The 20,318-nt window shown below is 45.6% G+C and overlaps 1 protein-coding gene across 7 annotated transcripts in view; it reads left to right on the plus strand.

Moving 5' to 3' along the window:
- LOC144275693 (uncharacterized) overlaps positions 1 to 20,318 on the plus strand; it is a 35,594-nt gene that overhangs the window by 10,147 nt on the left and 5,129 nt on the right. For 5 of the 7 annotated variants that reach the window (XM_077835167.1, XM_077835168.1, XM_077835171.1 and 2 more), the window contains 6 exons: positions 2,691 to 2,804; positions 3,165 to 3,665; positions 11,617 to 11,730; positions 12,106 to 12,597; positions 17,944 to 18,057; positions 19,353 to 19,856. In XM_077835167.1, the coding sequence (XP_077691293.1) occupies positions 2,691 to 2,804; positions 3,165 to 3,665; positions 11,617 to 11,730; positions 12,106 to 12,597; positions 17,944 to 18,057; positions 19,353 to 19,856 (1,839 nt within the window). The remainder of the gene's footprint in view (positions 1 to 2,690; positions 2,805 to 3,164; positions 3,666 to 11,616; positions 11,731 to 12,105; positions 12,598 to 17,943; positions 18,058 to 19,352; positions 19,857 to 20,318) is intronic. The other 2 variants (XM_077835169.1, XM_077835173.1) reach the window with 2 other exon arrangements.

Raw genomic sequence — 20,318 nt, forward strand, 5'->3', positions numbered from 1 at the left:
ATCTCACACACCCCACCCCACCCCACCGATTGAAAGTATCTTCTTTCCCCATTGGTCCTTTTGGTCAGGTGCCAACCAGGTTATTTGAGCTTCTTAACCCCTTACAAGTAAGGAGGAATTCTAGGCTACCCTTAGCTGTATGGTTATGACAACCCCTAACTGAGCCCTGGACAGAACTGGCATGTACGCCACCGGAGTGCTGACAACCCTCATGGCAAGAACACACCCTTGTGCACATTTGCTGACACAGCCTGCAACACATCACTGAAATGAGGCAAACTTGGTCCTTCAAGGTTCACGTGCACCTCTCTTCATATCACAGTCACAGCTCTGCAAAGCTGCTCCGACTAATTCCTCCACCGTCCAATTACAGCTACAGCTGACACAGTGCGCGCAGTTGCAGTGCATGCAGATCAGTGCTGGTATTCCAGTCTGTGGAACACAACACAAACAATGTCATGTTCTTTTAGTCCTTCCTCAGAGCTATTATAGATTCAGACATTAAAAGGCCAGAAGTCCGGTCATGTAATCAGACCTCCTGTACAACAGTTACTGCTGTACTGGCCACAGCATGTCTCCTAGAGACAGCTAAATACTGTGAGAGCTGGAAAACATATTCTCAACTATACATATTTGGAAAACATCATCCGAACTATACATATAAAATTATGGGGTCTAAATTAGCTGTTACCACTCAAGAAAGAGATCTTGGAGTCATTGTGGATAGTTCTCTGAAGACATCCACTCAGTGTGCAGCGGCAGTCAAAAAAGCCAACAGAATACTGGGAATCATTAAGAAAGGGATAGATAATAGGTCACAAAATATCATGTTGCCTCTATAAAAATCCATGTTACGCCCACATCTTGAATACTGCGTGCAGATGTGGTCGCCCCATCTTAAAAAAGATATACTGGAATTGGAAAAAGTTCAGAAAAGGGCAACAAAAATGATTAGGGGTATGGAATGGCTTGGAATGGAGAGATTAATAATGGAATGGAGAGATTAATAAAACTGGGACTTTTCATCTTGGAAAAGAGACAACTAAGGGGGGATATGCTAAATGTGTATAAAATCATGAGTGGTATGGAGAAAGAATGGGTGTCCTAGTGAGTGACAGAGCTAGCTACACCTCTGTCCCCTTCCCAGTATCTCTAAGTGGCCCCCTCAGCAAGTTGTCAGCCTCATGCCTTTCCGTCTCCTGGAGTGGATTTCTGCAGTTCTCCCTCTCCTCAACCGGGCCCCGGGCTACCATACCCGGCATACCCGCTGTGCTTACCCCACAGATCAGGCTGAGTGCAGACACCTTTAGGAGCCTGAGATCAGTGGTGTACAGTGACAAACGCTCCTTTGGTGTGCAGAAGGCTGTTTTATTTTGCAGTAGGAACTAGTTGAGGTAACCTCAGCACCATTAGCAATTATCGTTGAGAACTCCCATGGAGTTCTTGAGAATTATCCCATGGAGGACAGGTGAGGTCCCAGAGAACTGGTGAAGGGCAAACATTGTTCCCCTTGTTACAGATACTTAAAGAGGCTATGTCTACACTGCACGTTTGGCAGTAAAACTTTTGTCGGTCAGGTGTGTGAAAAATACACCCCCTTACCGACCAAAGTTTTACCGACGAAAAGCGCCGGGGGGGACAGCGCTTTGTCTGTGAGAGACACGCTCCTGCCAACAAAGCTGCTGCCCCTTGTTAAGGTTGGTTTTATTTTACCAGCAGGAGAGCTCTACATGGGAGACCTTACAGCGGCACAGCTGGTTGAAAGATCATATTCAATCTTAATCTGCACCAAGGGCAATTTAGGTTTACCATTTGGGAAAAACCTGTAACTACAAGGGTAGCTAAGCTCTGAAGCAAGAGTCCAAGGTAGATTGTGGAATCCCCGTGATTGGAAGCTTTTCAGAACAGCTTGGACCAGTGGTTCTCAACCTATTTACCATCGTGGGCCGCATAGGCAGCTCTCTGTGTTATGTGGGTTGCATCCGCACAATATATATACTACCTCTATGGCCCTGAGGATGTCACATGGGCTCCAGCTGTGTGCTGATTGGGCCACAAACGGCCTGGGAACTGCAGGTTGAGAACCACTGGCTTAAATACCTATCAGCGATGGTCTAGGTGTACTTGGTCCTGCCTCAGTGCATGGGCTGCATTAAATGACCTCTTGAAGTCCCTTTCCGCCCTGCGTTTCCATGGTTCTGTCACTTTATAACCTTCACCATACACTGGGGGATTTTCGTACTCCTTTCCATTACATCTGACTCACTATATTCCCTAACTCTCAGCATGTGCTTTCCTGATAACTAACACCCCTGGCATACCACACACAGTGATATCCCCTTAACTGCGCTGAGCTCCGCCAGCCCATTCTCGCCAGCCCCAGTTTCCTTGTGACAGTCTCATAGCCCTTGGGTCTCTCTGTCAGTAGGAATCAGTTCCAAGGTGATTTCCCCATGGCTTTCTATGATATGGAGTTACTGGGTTTTAGGAGCCCCTTTGATCAGGAATGTCTGGAGCAGAGCGGTGGAGAGTTTATCTCCTTATAGGCAGAGTGTCTGGCACCTTACCCGGACAGCTAGTTCCAGAATTTCAGTGCTTTAAAACAAGTAGGGGTTAAAAAAGGCCATGCTCTATGTGACACGTGTCCCATGAATTCATCTGATCTCACTTGTTTTCCTTCATCTGAGCAGGGTTACCAGTTTCCAAACCTGAGGTGATGTCCCAGCTGGAACGAGGGGAAGAGCTGTGGGTCTCAGATCTCCAGGGCTCTGAGGAAAGAGAGCTTCTGAGAGAAACCTGCACAGGTGAGGAGTCATTAGAGCAACTCAGATACTGTCTGGGCCTGAAGAAAACAGCTGGAATTCCCTATCCAGCCCTTGAGAGCTCTTTGAGTTCTGGGTTGTCCCCCAGCAGGTGTCATATCCTCAGGGCAGATAATCGCTCATGGCTTCCTTCCCATCCTGAGCGACTCCTGGCAATAGCTCCCTTCCTAACCTCCCTTCATGCTGAGCGTTTGGATGGGTTATGGAGTCAGAATTGATCCCTTCCTCTTTCCCCTTTGGGGAAATTCATTTTCTGATATTTCCCTCTTCTCTCCAGCACTTACCCTTGGTTTCCTCTCCCCTTTTCCATTCCTGCTTCTGAGGTTTCTCTCTGTGTCTCAGGAGTTGGGATGGTGAGTGAGAACGGGGAGCAGAATCCAAAGCAGGAAGATGCTGAGCATGTGGAACCGTGCTGGGAATTATCACAAAGAACGAAAGAGGATGTGTCCAGGAGTCATGAGAAGAGGCAGCAGGGAAACCAACCAGGAGAGAAAATGGGCAAATCCATCAATTGTGAGGAAAATCACAAGGACCTCCAGGAAACCACAGCCCAGCAGAGAATCCTCAAGGGAAAAAGGAAACACATTTGCCCTGAGTGCGGGAGAAACTTCAGTAGACGCTCACACCTCATTCACCATGAGCGAATCCACACGGGAGAGAGACCCTATGAATGCTGTGAGTGTGGGAAAAACTTCACTCGGCGCTCGGACCTTATTAGACACCAGAAAACCCACACAGACGAGAGCCCCTATGAATGTTGTGAGTGTGGAAAAGCCTTCATTTACTGCTCAGACCTGAGGAGACATCAGAGGATCCACAGGAGACAGAGACCCTATGAATGCTGTGAGTGCAGGAAAAGCTTCCATTGGAGTCGCGCCTTATTTATAAACAGAGAATCCACCAGGGAGATAAAAACCATAAAATCCTTGTTTAGGGCTGGCAAAACATACTTTTTTTTTTTTAATATTGTTGGTACTTCCCACACATGGCCTTTAAGGCTGTTGGTGCCATTTACGTCACTGTGGTCTCAGCTCCCCCAGATGAGTTGTGCGGTTCTGCTTTTTGCAGCTACCCCTTTTGGGGTGAATCCCCAAAGACCCTTTCTGCTTTGTTCTATGAGTCGGGGGAGTATGAGTCCCTCTAAGTAGGAATGTGCATCAGCCCCAGGTGTTGGGAACACAAATGACCTCAGTTAGCTGCATTATGTTAAAATCTATGTGGGCCTTGTCTGCATTAGCATTTTTTGCAGTTAGCCAGCTTGAGTGAGCTATCTAGATGTAAAATCACAACTCTGTTTTCTGCGCTGACATGACCCAAGTACAATAGTCTGGGTAGCTAACATGTTTTCCCTCAACCTAGTTTCCCAGTTTTCCTAACCTCCCTGACTTTTCCTAGTCTAGACAAACCATTATCATGATGCTAAAACTTTTGTAAATAACACAACACAATAATAAGGAGAGCTCTGAGTGAATCAGGTTTCAGTGGATCAGAGGAAAATGCAACGTGAAAATCTGTGGTTCTCATTCTGAGACATCAGATGTAACATGCTCTAGAATCTCATTCTATCTGAAATGGAAAATGTCATATACCTCTGTGAGATGTAGATTTTTCTCTTTCCTGAAGGCTGTTTGGTCACACAACTGGCAGAATGAAAAGGAGTACTTGTGGCACCTTAGAGGCTAACCAATTTATTTGAGCATGAGCTTTCTTGAGCTACAGCTCACTTCTGTAGCTCACGAAAGCTCATGCTCAAATAAATTGGTTCGTGTCTAAGGTGCCACAAGTACTTCTTTTCTTTTTGCGAATACAGATTTACACGGCTGCTACTCTGAAAACTGGCAGAATGTAGTTCAGATTTATTGGGGACTTTGATTCAGATGACCATTTGCTTAAATAGTCATTTCTCCCTTTACTTTTGCTTCTTCCTCACCCCTCCAAGGTTTCATGGGGAAAGTTCAAATGCAGCTCAGTCAACTGGAGAGAATACTCCCAGTTCTGGGATATGCTACCAAGGAAACAAGGTGTGGTTTTAAATCTCTAGTCTGAGATGGTGAATGTCTGCACACCCCACACTCTGCAACTAATGGGATATAATCACAGCTTTGTTCAGTTATTTAGGTCAGTATTATCTCAGATAACCTGGGGAGAGAGTTCCACCATAAGTGACTTTGAACTAGGCAAAATGCTCATGTATTTGGTTCCCAAAACAGTTGTAATCAAGGCAATACTGGTGGTTACCAGGTACTAGCTGAGATAAATGCCAAGTGACTGAGGTAAGTCAGGGGGCAATAAACGGCGTAGTTTCATCTTAGATGTGTTTAAAAGGTTGTAAAACAAGGAGGCTTCATAAAAAGGTTCTTTTGGGGGGAGACCTGGGGGAATCTAGGGAACTCCTTGTTCAAATAACCCCAAATTTGAACCACTAACTATGCCCTGCATGCCCATAGAGAATAGCAAATGCCAAGACAATCTGAGCACACGTGGATTTCAGAGCTGTTAGATCAGTCAACGTTTAAACTGAAAGCAGTGCTGACCATAAGAGTGTCCAAGCTGGCGCTCTGCTGTAATCACTTCCCAAATGCATGGAGCATGTGGGAGTCAGCTGGGCCCATCCAGTGATAAAAGACAGTGTGAGGTTCCTATCAGCGGTCCTTGGCAAAAGGGGGAGCAGGGAGCTGTGGAGGGGATATATTGATGGGCTGCTGGTGACCCTGCAGTACCACGCAGCAGGGAGGGCTGAGGGTAGTGGGAAGAAGGGGAGTGGGTGTCCTAGTGAGTCACAGGGCTAGCTTTATCTCTGTCCCCTTCCCAGTATGTCTGAGCCCTCCCACCCCCCAAGGTGTGAGCCTCATGCCTTTCCGTCTCTTGGAGTGGATTTCTGCCATAGGTGGAGTTTGAGGGGGGAGGGGTCTGGGAGGGCGTTGTCCCCCCACCCCCCAAAAAAAAACAACTGCAAGCCGCAGGCAGGCACCCTGAGTGTGCAATGCGATGAGTCCCGCAGAGGAGACAGGAGATGTGCTGCTCCCAGCTTGTACCCCTGAGACAGGGAGTCAGAATTTTGTTTATAAACAGAGTGATTAACAGGTGATTAAGATAAGAAAGGGCTGTTAGAATGTTTCCTAAAGTTAAATGATCTGTTCCAAACTTGGTGAACTGCAAAAAGCAAGTAGCTTAAGGCTTTGTCTACACTGGAACTTCGCCTGCAAAACTTTTGTCGTTCAGGGGTGTTAATCCCTTCCCCCGCGCACCCCCCTCCCTCCCCCCGAATAACAGAAGTTTTACCAACGAAAAGATGCTGGTGTGAACAGCGCTTTGTCGTCCTGCGGACAAAGCTGCTTCCACTCATGAGGGGTGAATGTTTTTTGTTGTCGGGAGAGCTTTCTCCTGCTGACAAATAGCAGCTACACTGCATGGCTTTTAGCTAAAAGCTGTGTGGTGTAGACAAAGTCTAAATGATAGAAAGTAATTATAGATTTGGAGAACTGATTTTTTAGACAAAGAAGATGCAGTAGATCTAATCTGCCTGGATGTCAGTAAGGCATTTGATATGAGAAATTATTCATATATTCACCTTCTGATGAGGTTCAACAAGGACAAGTGCAGAGTCCTGCACTTAGGACGGAAGAATCCAATGCACCGCTACGGACTAGGGACCGAATGGCTTGGCAGCAGTTCTGCAGAAAAGGACCTAGGGGTTACAGTGGACGAGAAGCTGGATATGAGTCAACAGTGTGCCCTTGTTGCCAAGAAGGCCAATGGCATTTTGGGATGTATACGTAGGGGCATTGCCAGCAGATCAAGGGACGTGATCGTTCCCCTCTATTTGACGTTGGTGAGGCCTCATCTGGAGTACTGTGTCCAGTTTTGGGCCCCACACTACAAGAAGGATGTGGAAAAATTGGAAAGAGTCCAGTGGAGGGCAACAAAAATGATTAGGGGACTGGATCACATGATTTATGAGGAGAGGCTGAGGGAACTGGGATTGTTTAGTCTGCGGAAGAGAAGAATGAGGTGGGATTTGATAGCTGCTTTCAACTACCTGAAAGGGGGTTCCAAAGAGGATGGCTCTAGACTGTTCTCAGTGGTAGCTGATGACAGAACAAGGAGTAATGGTCTCAAGTTGCAGTGGGGGAGGTTTAGGTTGGATATTAGGAAAAACTTTTTCACTAGCAGGGTGGTGAAACACTGGAATGCGTTACCTAGGGAGGTGGTGGAATTTCCTTCTTTAGATATTTTTAAGGTCAGGCGTGACAAAGCCCTGGCTGGGATGATTTAGTCAGGGATCGGTCCTGCTTTGAGCAGGGGGTTGGACTAGATGACCTCCTGAGGTCCCTTCCAACCCTGATATTCTATGATTCTATGATTAGTTAAATTGGAGAAGGTGGGAATTAATATGAGAACTGAAAGGTGGATAAGGAACTGGTTAAAGGGAAGACTACAACATGTCATACGAAAAGGTGAACTGTCAGGCTGGAGGGAGGTTACTAGTGGAGTTCCTCAGAGATCGGTCTTGGCACCACTATTATTTAACATTTTTATTTCTACCTTGGCACAAAAAGTGGGAGTGTGCTAATAAAATTCGCAGATGACACAAAATTTGGGAGGTATTGCCAATATGGAGGAGAACTGGAATATCATACAAGAAGATCTGGATGACCTTGTAAACTGGAGTAATAGAAATGCGATGATATTTAATATGGAAAAGTGCAAGGTCAAGTATTTAGGGACTAACAACAAGAATTTTTGTGATAAGGTGGGGACTTATCAATTGGAAGTGACAGTGGAGGAGAAAAAGCTGGGTGTATTGGTTAATCACAGGATGACTATGAGCCATCAATGTGATGTGGCTGTGAAAAAGGCTAATGCAGTCCTAGGATCTATCAGGCGAGGTATTTCCAGTAGAGGAGGGAAGTGTTACTACCATTATAAAAGGCACTGGTGAGATCTTATCTGGAGTACTGTGCAATTTTGATCTCTCATATTTAAGAAAGATGAAATCAAATGGGAACAGGTGCAGAGAAGGGCTACTAGGATGATCTGAGAAATGGAAAACCTACCTTATGAGAGGAGACTCAAAGAGCTTTGCTTGTTTAGTCTAACCAATAGAAGGCTGAGGGGAGATATGATTATTCTGTATAAATACATCAGAGAGGGATAAATACCGGGGAAGGAGAGAAGTTATTTAAGTGAAGCACCAGTGTGGACCCCAGAACAAATGGATATAAACTGTCCATCAGCAAGTTTAGGCTTGAAATTAAGTGAACGTTTCTAACCATCAGAGGAGTGCAGTTCTGGAGCAGCCTCCCAAGGGGAGCAGTGGGGACATAAAAAACAAACTGGCTTCAAGAATGAGCTTGATAAGTTTATGGAGGGGATGGTATGACAGGACTGCCTACAATGGCATGTGGCCCATTGGCAACTGCCTGTAATAAAAATCCCCAATGGCTGGAGACAGTTACTACAGAGAATTCTCTCCCAGGTATCTTCCTGGTGTATCTTGCCCACATGCTCAGGGTCTAACTGATCACCATATTAGTGGTTGGGAAGGAATTTTCTCCCGGGACAGATTGGCAGAGACCGTGGGGGGGATTTTGCTTCCTCTGCAGCATGGGGTGTTGGTCACGTGCAGGTTTAAACTAGTTTAAATTATTAATTATTTTTAACTTGCTGTCTTTAAACCACAAATTGAGGACTTCAGTAACTCAGCCAGAGGTGAGGGGTCTATTACAGGAGTGGGTGAGTGAGGTTCTGTGGCCTGTAAGTGCAGGGGTTCAGACTAGATGATCATGATGGTCCCTTCAGACTTCAGTAAGCGTATCTGAGTAAGAATATACATTACAATTTTAAAGCCAACCAGTGTCCCATAACTGACTTGCCACAAGATGTCAGAACATGTTAGTATTAGAGCTGAGTGGGTCTAATATTTATTTAATTTTCTTTCTAGATATAGGAATTAGATCCAGTGCTCCTATCAGAGATTTCTAAGTTATTATCTGCAAAAATACCAGAGTTTTCAGTTGCCTAAGTAGCCTCTGGAATCACGGTTAAAATTACACCTTTCCCACTCTACCCCTGCAATCTGAAATGGCGCCCCTGTGGCAGGCACAGAATTGACCCCCCCCCCCCCCGCCCCGCACGGCCCTGTTGGCCTGAATAGAGCCTTCCCCCAAATATAGAAGTCAAATTACGCCTATGGTTTCTGCAGTTCTCCCTCTCCTTGACCAGGCCCTGGGTCAGCATACCCTGCGTACCAGCTGTGCTAACCCCCCAGGTCAGTCTGAGTGCAGACACTATTGGGATCCTGGGATCAGTGGTGTAAAGAGACAAACATGGTGTTCAGAAGGCTGTTTTATTTTGCGGTGGGTAAAAAGGATTTTAAAATAACAGTCTTCATGCCTGTGCGTACGATGGTCAGCGAGGCAGGTCTAAGTCCTTCAGATACCCCAGTGGGATCGTCTTGTCTCTCTCTTCCCCCAACAAACTGTCACCAGAACACCTTCCCTCCCCCCCCCCCCCCAAGGGAGTCCCTTTTTAAACTGCTCCAGTCAGTTTGATCTTCTGGTCCTGTTCGTCTAAGCCAGGTCTGTACAATCGCTGGAGCTAGGAGGTAGAATACTCAAAGCTAATCATTCAGACATTGTCTCTTAAGAGTCCTTAAGGGTTTACCAAGGTGTGACTCCTCTTGAGCCAGTCATCTTTCCTCTCTGCTTCTTTTCCTGCCAGCCCCCTATTGAAGTAAACCAAAGTGTTCATGCAGTAAATATCCCAGTATCCAGGACAACAGACATCATGTTATTACGGAGTCACTCCAGCTCCACCACAGGGGGCTTGGGGATCTAGGACTAAGGGCTTGTCTACTGTGAATGCTACAGTAGCACTTCAGTGTAGCCATGAACTAGAGGGATGGGAGGGATTCTCCCATTACCGTAGTCAATCCACCTCCCCAAGTCGTGCTAACTAGGGGTTTCTGGAAGAATTCTCCCTTTGACCTAGCGCTGTCTGAACTGGGGGTGAAGTCAGCTTAATTGTGTCGCTTAGGGGCGTGGATTTTTTCACCCCTAAAGAGCAATGGGTCGGCTGAATTTGTGAATGGCCTAAGGGACACCAGGTTAAGTGGGGATGGTGTGGTTAGTGGGCGGGAGGGAGGTGTGGTTTGGGGATCTAGAGCCTGTTGTGAGAGAATCCCTGCCCTGTCCCCGTTGGTGGAGACCATGCACTCCATTCTGACCAGAGTCCATTTTCAGTTCACATATTTTCAAATATGATGATTCTCATTCTTCTCTCCACTGTTCAGGGCCTCCCTCCCTCCCACCGTCTTCCCTACAAACTGTGACCACAGCCTCTGTTCCTCAGTCCTCATGAGGTGATCCCTTCCCTGGCATAAATGTGCATTTGCTTGGTGACATCATAGGTTGGTAAAGAAACTTCTGGGGACTTGGAGGGTCCTGCTCCCCCCTCCCTATCTGTATCAGCCACAGTGTCTCTTCCCTCCAGGCTCCTTGGATCTCTGAGTCGGTCCCTGCTGAGATCCCATGGTCTTATTCTTACTTTTCCAGAGGAATTAGTCTGTTGCTACTGAGTTACAATCATATCTAATTCCCCAACCTCATCCTAGGTACTTAAGGAACTAGCTGAGGCAATCTCAGCACCATTAGCAAGTATCGTTGAGAACTCCTGGAGGACTGCTGAAGGGCAAACGTTCCCCATTTTAAAGATAGGTACTAAGGAGACCTGGGGAGTTATAGACCAGTGAACCCAACTTCTATACCTGGAAAGATACCGGAACCTGTTATTAAACAATCGGTTTGTAGACACCTGGAGGATAATAGAGTTATAAAGAATACTCCGTATGGATTTATCCAGAACAAATCATGCCAAACGAACCTGATTTCCTACTTTGACAGAGATAATGGCCTAGGATAATACAGAGAAGCAGCAGATTTGCTATATCTTCATTTTAGTACATCCTTTGACACAGTCCCACGTGCCGTTCTCATAGGGAAATGGGGTCTAGATTAAATTATTATAAAGTGAGTGCACAAAGCTGGTTGAAAGATCATACACAATCTGCAGCAAGGCGATTTAGGTTAGATATTAGGGAAAAATTTGTAAGTGCAAAGGTAGTTGAGCTCTGGAATATACTTCAAAAGGAGGTTGTGGAATCCCCATCATTGGAAGTTTTTAAGAACGGTTTAGACAAATACCTGTCAGGGATTGTCAAGGTGTACTTGGTCCTGCCTTAGTGCATGGGCTGGATTAAATGATCTTCCTGTCTTACATTTCTGTGGTTCTATCATTCTGTAACTTTCTCCATACACTGGGGGATTTTCGTACTCCTTTCCATTACACCTGACCTGCTATATTCCCTAACTCCTCAGTATGTGCTTTCCTGATATCCCACACCCCTGACATCCCACACACCATGATATTCCCGTCTCCTTCCTATTCCTTACTGTGCTGAGCCCCAGCAGCCCGTTTCCCTCACTCTCTCATTTTCCTTGGGTCTCTATGGTAGGAAGCAGTTCCAAGGTGATTTCCCCATGGCTTTTGGTGATCTGGAGTTACTTTCCCTGGGTTTTAGGAGTCCCTTTGAGCAGGAGTGTCTGGCCATGTGTGTCAGCAGATTGGTGGAAAGTTACTCCCCAATTCGGCAAAGTGTCTGGCACCTTACACAGAGAGCTAGCTCCAGAATTTTGGTGCTTTAAAACAAGCAGTGGTTAAAAAAGGCCAAGCTCTTTGTGACACATGAGCTATGAATTCACCTGATCTCACTTGTTTTCCTTCATCTGAGCAGGGTTACCAGTTTCCAAATCTGAGGTGATGTCCCAGCTGGAACGAGGGGAAGAGCTGTGGGTCTCAGATCTCCAGGGCTCTGAGGAAAGCGAGATCCTGAGAGGAACCTTCCCAGGTGAGGAGTCATTAGTCCAACAACTCAGATTCTGTCTGTGCGTGAAGAAAACAGCTGGGATTCCCTACCAAGTCCATGAGAGCAGTTTGAGCTCCGGATTGTCCCCCAGCAGGTGTCATGTCCTCAGGGCAGATATCGCTCATGGCTTCTTTCCCATCCTGAGAGACTCCTGGCAATAGCTCCCTTCCTAACCTCCCTTCATCATGAGCGTTGGGATGGGATGTGGAGACAGAGTTGATTCCCTCCTCTCTGCCCTCTGAGGAAGAGTTTGGGGGAGTTCATGTTCTGATATTTTCTCCCATCTCTCCAGCACTTACCCTTGGTTTCCTCTCCTGATTTTCATTCGTGCTTCTGAAGTTTCTCTCTGTGTCTCAGGAGATGGTGGGATGGTGAGTGAGAACAGGGAGCAGAATCCAAAGCAGGAAGATGCTGAGCATGTGGAACCGCACTGGGAAGTATCACAAAGAACGAAAGGGGACATGTCCAGGAGACATGAGGAGAGGCAGCCAGGAGAGAAAATGGGCAAATCCATCAATTGTGAGGAAAATCACAAGGACCTCCAGGAAACCACAGCCCAGCAGAGAATCCTCATGGGAGTGAGGAAATACATATGCCCTGAGTGTGGGAGAAACTTCAGTAGACGCTCACACCTCATTCATCATGAGCGAATCCACACGGGAGAGAGACCCTATGAATGCTGTGAGTGTGGGAAAAACTTCACTCGGCGCTCGGACCTTATTAGACACCAGAAAACCCACACAGACGAGAGCCCCTATGAATGTTGTGAGTGCGGGAAAAGCTTCATTTACTGCTCAGACCTGAGGAGACATCAGAGGATCCACAGTAAACAGAGACCCTATGAATGCTGTGAGTGTGGGCAAAGCTTCAATCAGGGGTCACACCTTATTTATCATCAGAGAATGCACCAGGGAGATGAACACCATAAAATCCTTGTCTAGGGCTGGCAAAACATACATTTTTTTTTTAATATTTTTTTGGTACTTCCCACACATGGCCTTTAAGGCTGTTTAGTTACATTTACGTCATTGTGGTCTCAGCTCCCCCACGTGAGTTGTGCGGTTCTGCTTTTTGCAGCTACCCCTTTTGGGGTGAATCCCCAAAGACCCTTTTTGTCAGCTGCGTTGTTCTATGAGTCGTAGGAGTATGAGTCCCTCTTACTAGGAAAGTGCATCAGCCCCGGGTGGGGGGAACACGAATGACCTCAGTCAGCTGCATTGTGTAAAAATCTACCTGGGCCTTGTCTCCATTAGCATTTTTTGCAGTTAGCCAGCTTGAGTGAGGTATCCAGATGTAAAATCACAACTCTGTTTTCTGTACCAACGTGGCCCAAGTACCATAGTCTGTGGATTTTAGAGCAGTTATATTAGTCATCTTTTACACAGAAACCATAATAGTGTCAGAACTGGTGGTCAGCTGTAATCGCTTCCCAAAGACATGTACTGTGTGGGAGTCGACTGGGCCCGTCCACTGATAGAAGACCGTGTGAGGTTCCTATTCTTAGGAGAAGGGGGAGCAGTGGAGGGGATAATTTGATGGGCTGCTGGTGACCCTGCAGTACCACACAGCAGGGAGGCCTGAGGGGAGTGGGAGGACGGGGAGTGGGTGTCCGAGTGAGTGACAGGACTAGCTATATCTCTGTCCCCTTCCCAGTATGTCTGAGCCCTCCCACACACACGTATACAAGGTATCAGCCTCCTGCCTTTCCAGCTCCCAAAGTGGATTTCTGCAATTCTCCCTCTCCTTGACCGGGCTCTGGGTTACCATACCCTGTGTATCAAGTGTGCTTACCCCCCAGGTCAGGCTGAGTGCAGACACCATTGGGAGCCTGGGATCAGTGGTGTAAAGAGACAAACTCTCCTTTGGTGTGCAGAAGGCTGTTTTATTTTGCGGTGGGGAAAATTATTTTAAAATAACAGTCTTCATGCCTGTGTGTCCGATGGTTAGCGAGGCAGGTCTAAGTTCTTCAGACACCCCAGCAGGGTCGTCTTGTCTCTCTCTTCCCCCAAACAGTCACCAGAACAGCTGTGCCCCTCCCAAGATGGAGTCCCTTTTTTAACTGCCCCAGTCCGTTTGATCTTCTGGTCCTATTCGTCTAAGCCAGGTCTGTACAATTGCTGCAGGTAGGAGGTAGAATACTCAAAGCTAATCGTTCAGACATTGTCTCTTAACAGTCCTTAAGGGTTTACCAAGGTGTGACTCCTCTTGAGCCAGTCATCTTTGCTCTCTGCTTCTTTTCCTGCCAGCCCCCTACTGAAGTAAACCAAAGTGTTCATGCAGTAAATATCCCAGTATCCAGGACAACACACAGCAATTGTTATTACAGAGCCACTCCAGCTCCACCACGGCGGGCTTGGAGAAATAGGACTAAGGGCTTGTCTACTCTTTGAATGCTACTGTAGTAGCACTTCAGTGTAGCCATGAACTAGAGGGATGGGAGGGATTCTCCCATTACCGTAGTCAATCCACCTCCCCAAGTGGTACTAGCTAGGGGTTGCTGGAAGAATTCTCCCATTGACCTAGCATGGTCTGCACTGGGGGTTAGGTCGGCTTAATTGTGTCATTCAGGGGCATGGATTTTTTCACCCCTAAAGAGTGATGGGTCAGTTGCATTTATGAATGGCTTAAGGGACACCAAGTTAAGTGAGGAGGGTGCGGTTAGTGGGTGGGAGGGAGGGGTGGTTTGGGGATCTAGAGCCTGTTGTGAGAGGATCCGTGCCCTGTCCCCGTTGGAGAGCGTGCACTCCGTTCTGATCAGAGTCCGTTTTCAGTTCACATATTTTCAAATATGATGATTCTCATTCTTCTCTCCACTGTTCAGGGCCTCCCTCCCTCCCACTGTCTTACCTACAAACTGTGACCACAGCCTCTGTTCCTCAGTCCTCACAAGGTGACCTATTCCCTGGCATAAATATGCATTTGCTTGGTGACATCATAGGTTGGTAATGAAACTTCTGGGGACTTGGAGGGTCCTGCTCCCCCCCTCCCTATCTGTAGTAGCCACAGTCTCTCTTCTCTGTAGACTCCTTGGATCTCTGAGTCGGTCCCTGCTGAGATCCCATGGTCTTATTCTTACTTTTCCAGAGGAATTAGTCTGTTGCTACTGAGTTATAATCATATCTAATTCCTCAACCTCATCCTAGGTACTTAAGGAACTAGCTGAGGCAATCTCAGCACCATTAGCAAGTATCATTGAGAACTCCTGGAGGACAGGTGAGGTCCAAGAGGACTGCTGAAGGGCAAACATTGTTCCCCATTTTAAAGATAGGTAGTAAGGAGACCTGGGGAGTTATAGACAAGTCAGCCTAACTTTGATACCTGTAAAGATACTGGAACATGTTTTTAAACAATCAGTTTGTAAGCACCAGGAGGATAATAGTGTTATAAGGAATAGTCAGTATGGATTTGTCCAGAACAAATCATGCCAAACCAACCTCATTTCCTACTTTGACAGAGAGATTGGCCTATGACAGGGGTAATCAATAGGTGGACCGTGGGCCAAATCCAGACCAGACACTTTTTAATGGACCCTGAAATCTTTTTATTATTACTAGGGCTGTCAAGCGATTAAAAAAAATTATTTGGGATTAATCACGCGATCAAAAAATTAATTGGGATTGATCATGCTGTAAAACAATAATAGAATACCATTTATTTAAATGTTTTTGGATGATTTCTATATTTTCAAATATTGATTTCAATTACAAGACAGAATACAAAGTGTACAGTGCTTACTTTATATTCTTGATTACAAATATTTGCACTGTAAAAAAGTATTCTACTGCAATCACTTTACAATGAAAGTTTAACTTACAAATGTAGAATTATGTACAAAAAAAACCCTGAACTCAAAAATAAAACAATATAAAACTTTAGAGCGTACAAGTCCATTCAGTCTTACTTCTTGTTCAACCAATCGCTAAGAGAAACAAGTTTGTTTACATTTACAGGAGATAATGCTGCCCACTTCTTATTTACAATGTCACCTGCAAGTGAGAACAGGCATTCGCATGGCACTGTTGTAGCTGGAGTCACAAGGTATTTACGTGTCAGATGCACTAAAGATTCATGTGTCCCTTCATTCTTCGACCACCATTCCAGAGGACATGCGTCCATGCTGATGATGGTCGATAATGATCCAAAGCAGTGCAGAGTGACACATGTTCATTTTCATCATGTGAGCCAGATGCCACCAGCAGAAGGTTGATTTTCTTTTTTGGTGGTTCAGATTCTGTAGTTTCCTCATTGGAGTGTTGCTCTTTTAAGACTTCTGAAAGCATGCTCCACACCTCGTCCCTCTCAAATTTTGGAAGGCACCTCAGATTCTTAAATCTTCAGTGGAGTGCAGTAGCTATTTTTAGAAACCTCACATTGTTATCTTCTTTGCGTTTTGTCAAATCTGTAGTGAAAGTGTTCTTAAAACAAACGTGCTGAGTCATCATCCGAGACTGCTAGAACATGAAATATATGGCAGAGTGTGGGTAAAACACAGAGCAGGAGACATAAAATTCTCCCCCCAAGGAGTTCAGTCACAAATTTAATTAACATGTTTTTTTAACGAGCATCATCAGCATGGAAGCATGTCCTCTGGAATGCTGGCCGAAGCATGAAGGGGCATATGAATATTTAGCATATCAGGCACGTAAATACCTTGCAGTGCCAGCTACAAAAGTGCCATGCGAACACCTGTTCTCACTTTCTGATGACATTGTAAATAAGAAGTGGGCAGCATGATCTCCCATAAATGTAAATAAACTTTATCTTCGTGATTGGCTGAACAAGAAGTAGGACTGAATGGATGTGTAAACTCTAAAGTTTTACATTGTTTGGTTTTTGAATGCAGTTGTGAGACCCAAAAACCCTACATTTGTAAGTTGCACTTTCATGATAAAGAGATTGCACTACAGTACTTGTATGAGGTGAACTGAAAAATACTATTTCTTTTATTTATCATTTTTACAGTGCAGATATTTATAATAAAATATAAAGTGAGCAGTGTACACTTTGTATTCTGTGTTGTAATTCAAATCAGTATATTTAAAAATTAGAAAAATATCCAAAAATATTTAATAAATTTCAATTGGTATTCTGTTGTTTAACAGTATGATTAAAAATGCAATTATTCATGATTAATTTTTTTAATCATGATTAATTTATTTTTTTTTAGTTAATCGTGTGAGTTAACTGATACTAATCGACAGCCCTACTTCTCTTTTTTTTTTTTATTGTTTTCTTTCAAGTCTGGACCTTGACTATCCCTTGACCAAGATATTTGGACCTTGACAAAAAAATAATTAACTACCCCGGCTTACGGTATTACAGAGAACCTGCAGCTTTGCGATATCTTCATGTTAGTACGTCCTTTGATACGGTCCCACATGCTGTTCTCAGAGGGAAACTAGGGAAATGGAGTCTAGATGAAATTATTACAAAGTGGGCACAAAACTGGTTGAAAGATTGTACTCAATCTGCAGCAAGGGCGATTTACGTTAGATATTCGGGAAAAACTTGTAACTCAAGGGTAGTTAAGTCCTGGAATAGGATTCCAAGGGAGGCTGTGGAATTCCCATCATTGGAAGTTTTTCAGAACAGCTTAGACAAATACCTATCAGGGATGGGTCTAGGTTTATTTGGTCCTACCTCAGTGCATGGGCTGGATTAAATGTTCCATTCCTACATTTCTGTGGTTCTGTCACTCTATAACCTTCTCCATAACACTGGGGGATTTTTGAACTCCTTTCCATTTCACCTGACTCGCTATATTCCCTAACTCCTCAGCATGTGCTTTCCTAATATCCAACACCCCTGACATCCCAAACGCAGTGATATCCCCTCTCCTTCCTATTCCTTAGTGTGCTGAGCCCCAGCAGCCCGTTTCCCTGACTCTCTCATTATCCTTGGGTCTATATGGTAGGAAGCAGTTCCAAGGTGATGTCCCCATGGCTTTCGGTGATGGGGAGTTACTTTCCCTGGGTTTTAGGAGCTCCTTTGAACAGGAATCTCTGGTCATGTGTGTGCCAGGACAGCGGTTATTCCCCTTATAGGCAGAGTGTCTGGCACCTTAGAGCACCTGGAGAGCTAGCCACAGAATTTTGGTGCTTTAAAACGAGCAATGGTTAAAAAAAAAGGCCAGGCTCTTTGTGACACATGTCCCATGAATTCACCTGATCTTATTTGATTCTTTCCTCTGAGCAGGGTTACCAGTTTCCAAACCTGAAGTGATGTCCCAGCTGGAACAAGGGGAAAAGCTGTGGGTCTCAGATCTCCAGGGCTCTGAGGAAAGCGAGATCCTGAGAGGAACCTGTCCTGGTGAGGAGTCATCAGAGCAACTCAGATACTGTCTCTGCGTGAAGAAAACCGCTGGGATTCCCTACGAAGCCCTGGAGAGCTCTCTGAGTTCCAGATTGTCCCCCAGCAGGTGTCATGTCCTCAGGGCAGATATCGCTCATGGCTTCTGATCCATCCTGAGCGACTCGTGGCAATAGCTCCCTTCCTAACCTCCCTTCATCTTGAGCGATGAGATGGGAGACAGAATTGACCCCCCTCCTCTCTCCCTAATGGGGAAGAGCTTGGGGGAATTCATTTCCTGATATTTCCCCCATCTCTCCAGCACTTACTCTGGTTTCCTCTCCCCTTTTAGTTCAGGTTCTGTTACTTGCACACTCTTGGGTATTCCACCTTTACCATTCCCTGGGCTCAGGGCATAAGCTGGTTAATTTAAGTATCCTCACCCTTATGCAGTTTCTAGGGCTCAGGGCCAGCCTTACGCTGTTCCTAGGGCTCAGGGCATAATCTTCTGCAGGTTTGCAGGGTCTTTTACTAGTGAAAGAGCCTTACACAGTAATATCCTTAACTTCTTTTTATTAACAGTTACCAAAGCAGAACACACACACCAAGCATACAGTGCTCACTACTCCCTATAATCAGATGAACTTTGTCTTGGTGGTCAGCCAGGATCAGGTTGTCTGGGGCTCCTTCAGCTTCTGCACGATATAGTTGGCAGGGTGTTGAGGTTTGGCAGCTCTGATCTTAGGCTGTGCCCTGGAGTTGGTTCCCAAGAAATTCCTGTTGGACCCCAGTTATTATAGTGAAACTTGAGTCCTGCTTAGCTCTACTGTCACCAATCATTGTAAAGTAAAGTCCTGCAAACCAGCATTTTTCACCCGTCCTAGCCCATTACGAAACCACTCTTTACCCAGTCAGAGCCCACCACCTGAGCTGATTTAAATCTTGCAAAGTTAGTGATGCAACAGGCAGAAATGATCAAAGAACCAGGCAGAGACCAGACAGATGAACAATAGAGAAGCAGGGACAATGAAGGCAAAACAATAAAGTATAGATTTCACAACCACATCTGTTAGGTGATTCCTTGCTAGACAGAATGCTGTCAACATTTTCTTTACATTTCTTACGATCTGTTTCTCTATCTGGTGATGGTGGGCACTGTTACGACAGCAGCCTCCAACAGCCCAATATTACATTGTTTTGATACAATTTAGAGGGAATGTGCGGCTGTGACTTCCTGCTGCTTAGCTCATGGCTGCTGCTGTCCTAATGTGGCTGCAGAAAAGTCCTGAGACATCAAGTTTCTCTCTGTGTGTCAGGAGCTGGTGGGATGGTGAGTGAGAACGGGGAGCAGAATCCAAAGCAGGAAGATGCTGAGCATGTGGAACTGCGCTGGGAAGTATCACAAAGTATGAAAGAGGATGTATCCAGGAGTCACAAGAAGAGGCAGCAGGGAAACCAGCCAGGAGAGAAAATGGACAAATCCATCAATTGTGAGGAAAATCACAAGGACCTCCAGGAAACCACAGCCCAGCAGAGAATCCTCATGGGAGAGAGGAAACACATTTGCCCTGAGTGCGGGAGAAACTTCAGTAGACGCTCACACCTCATTCACCATGAGCGAATCCACACGGGAGAGAGACCCTATGAATGCTGTGAGTGTGGGAAAAACTTCACTCGGCGCTCGGACCTTATTAGACACCAGAAAACCCACACATGCGAAAGCCCCTATGAATGTTGTGAGTGCGGGAAAAACTTCATTTACTGCTCAGACCTGAGGAGACATCAGAGGATCCATACAGGACAGAGACCCTATGAATGCTGTGAGTTAGGAAAAGCTTCCATCAGGGGTCACACCTTATTTATCATCAGAGAATCCACCAGGGAGATAAACACAATAAAATCCTTGACTAGGGCTGGCAAAACATATTTTTTCTCTAATATTAATGATGATTCCCACATGTGGCCCTTAAGGCTGTTAGTGCCATTTACGTCATTGTGATCTCAGCTCCCCCAGGTGAGTTGTGCGGTTCTGCTTTTTGCAGCTAATCCTGCTTCTTCGATACCTGGAAAGAGACTGGACCATATTGTTAAACATTCTCTTTGTAAGCACCTGGAGGATAAAAGCTTTATAAGAATAGTCAGCATGGATTTGTCAAGAACAAATCAAGCCAAAAGTGGGGGGAGGGATAGCTCAGTGGTTTGAGCATTGGCCTGCTAAACCCAGGGTTGTGAGTTCAATCCTTGAGGGGGCCATTTAGGGATCTGGGGCAAAAATTGGGGAT

Source organism: Eretmochelys imbricata, chromosome 15 (genome assembly GCF_965152235.1).
Source record: "Eretmochelys imbricata isolate rEreImb1 chromosome 15, rEreImb1.hap1, whole genome shotgun sequence".
NCBI lineage: Eukaryota > Metazoa > Chordata > Testudines > Cheloniidae > Eretmochelys > Eretmochelys imbricata.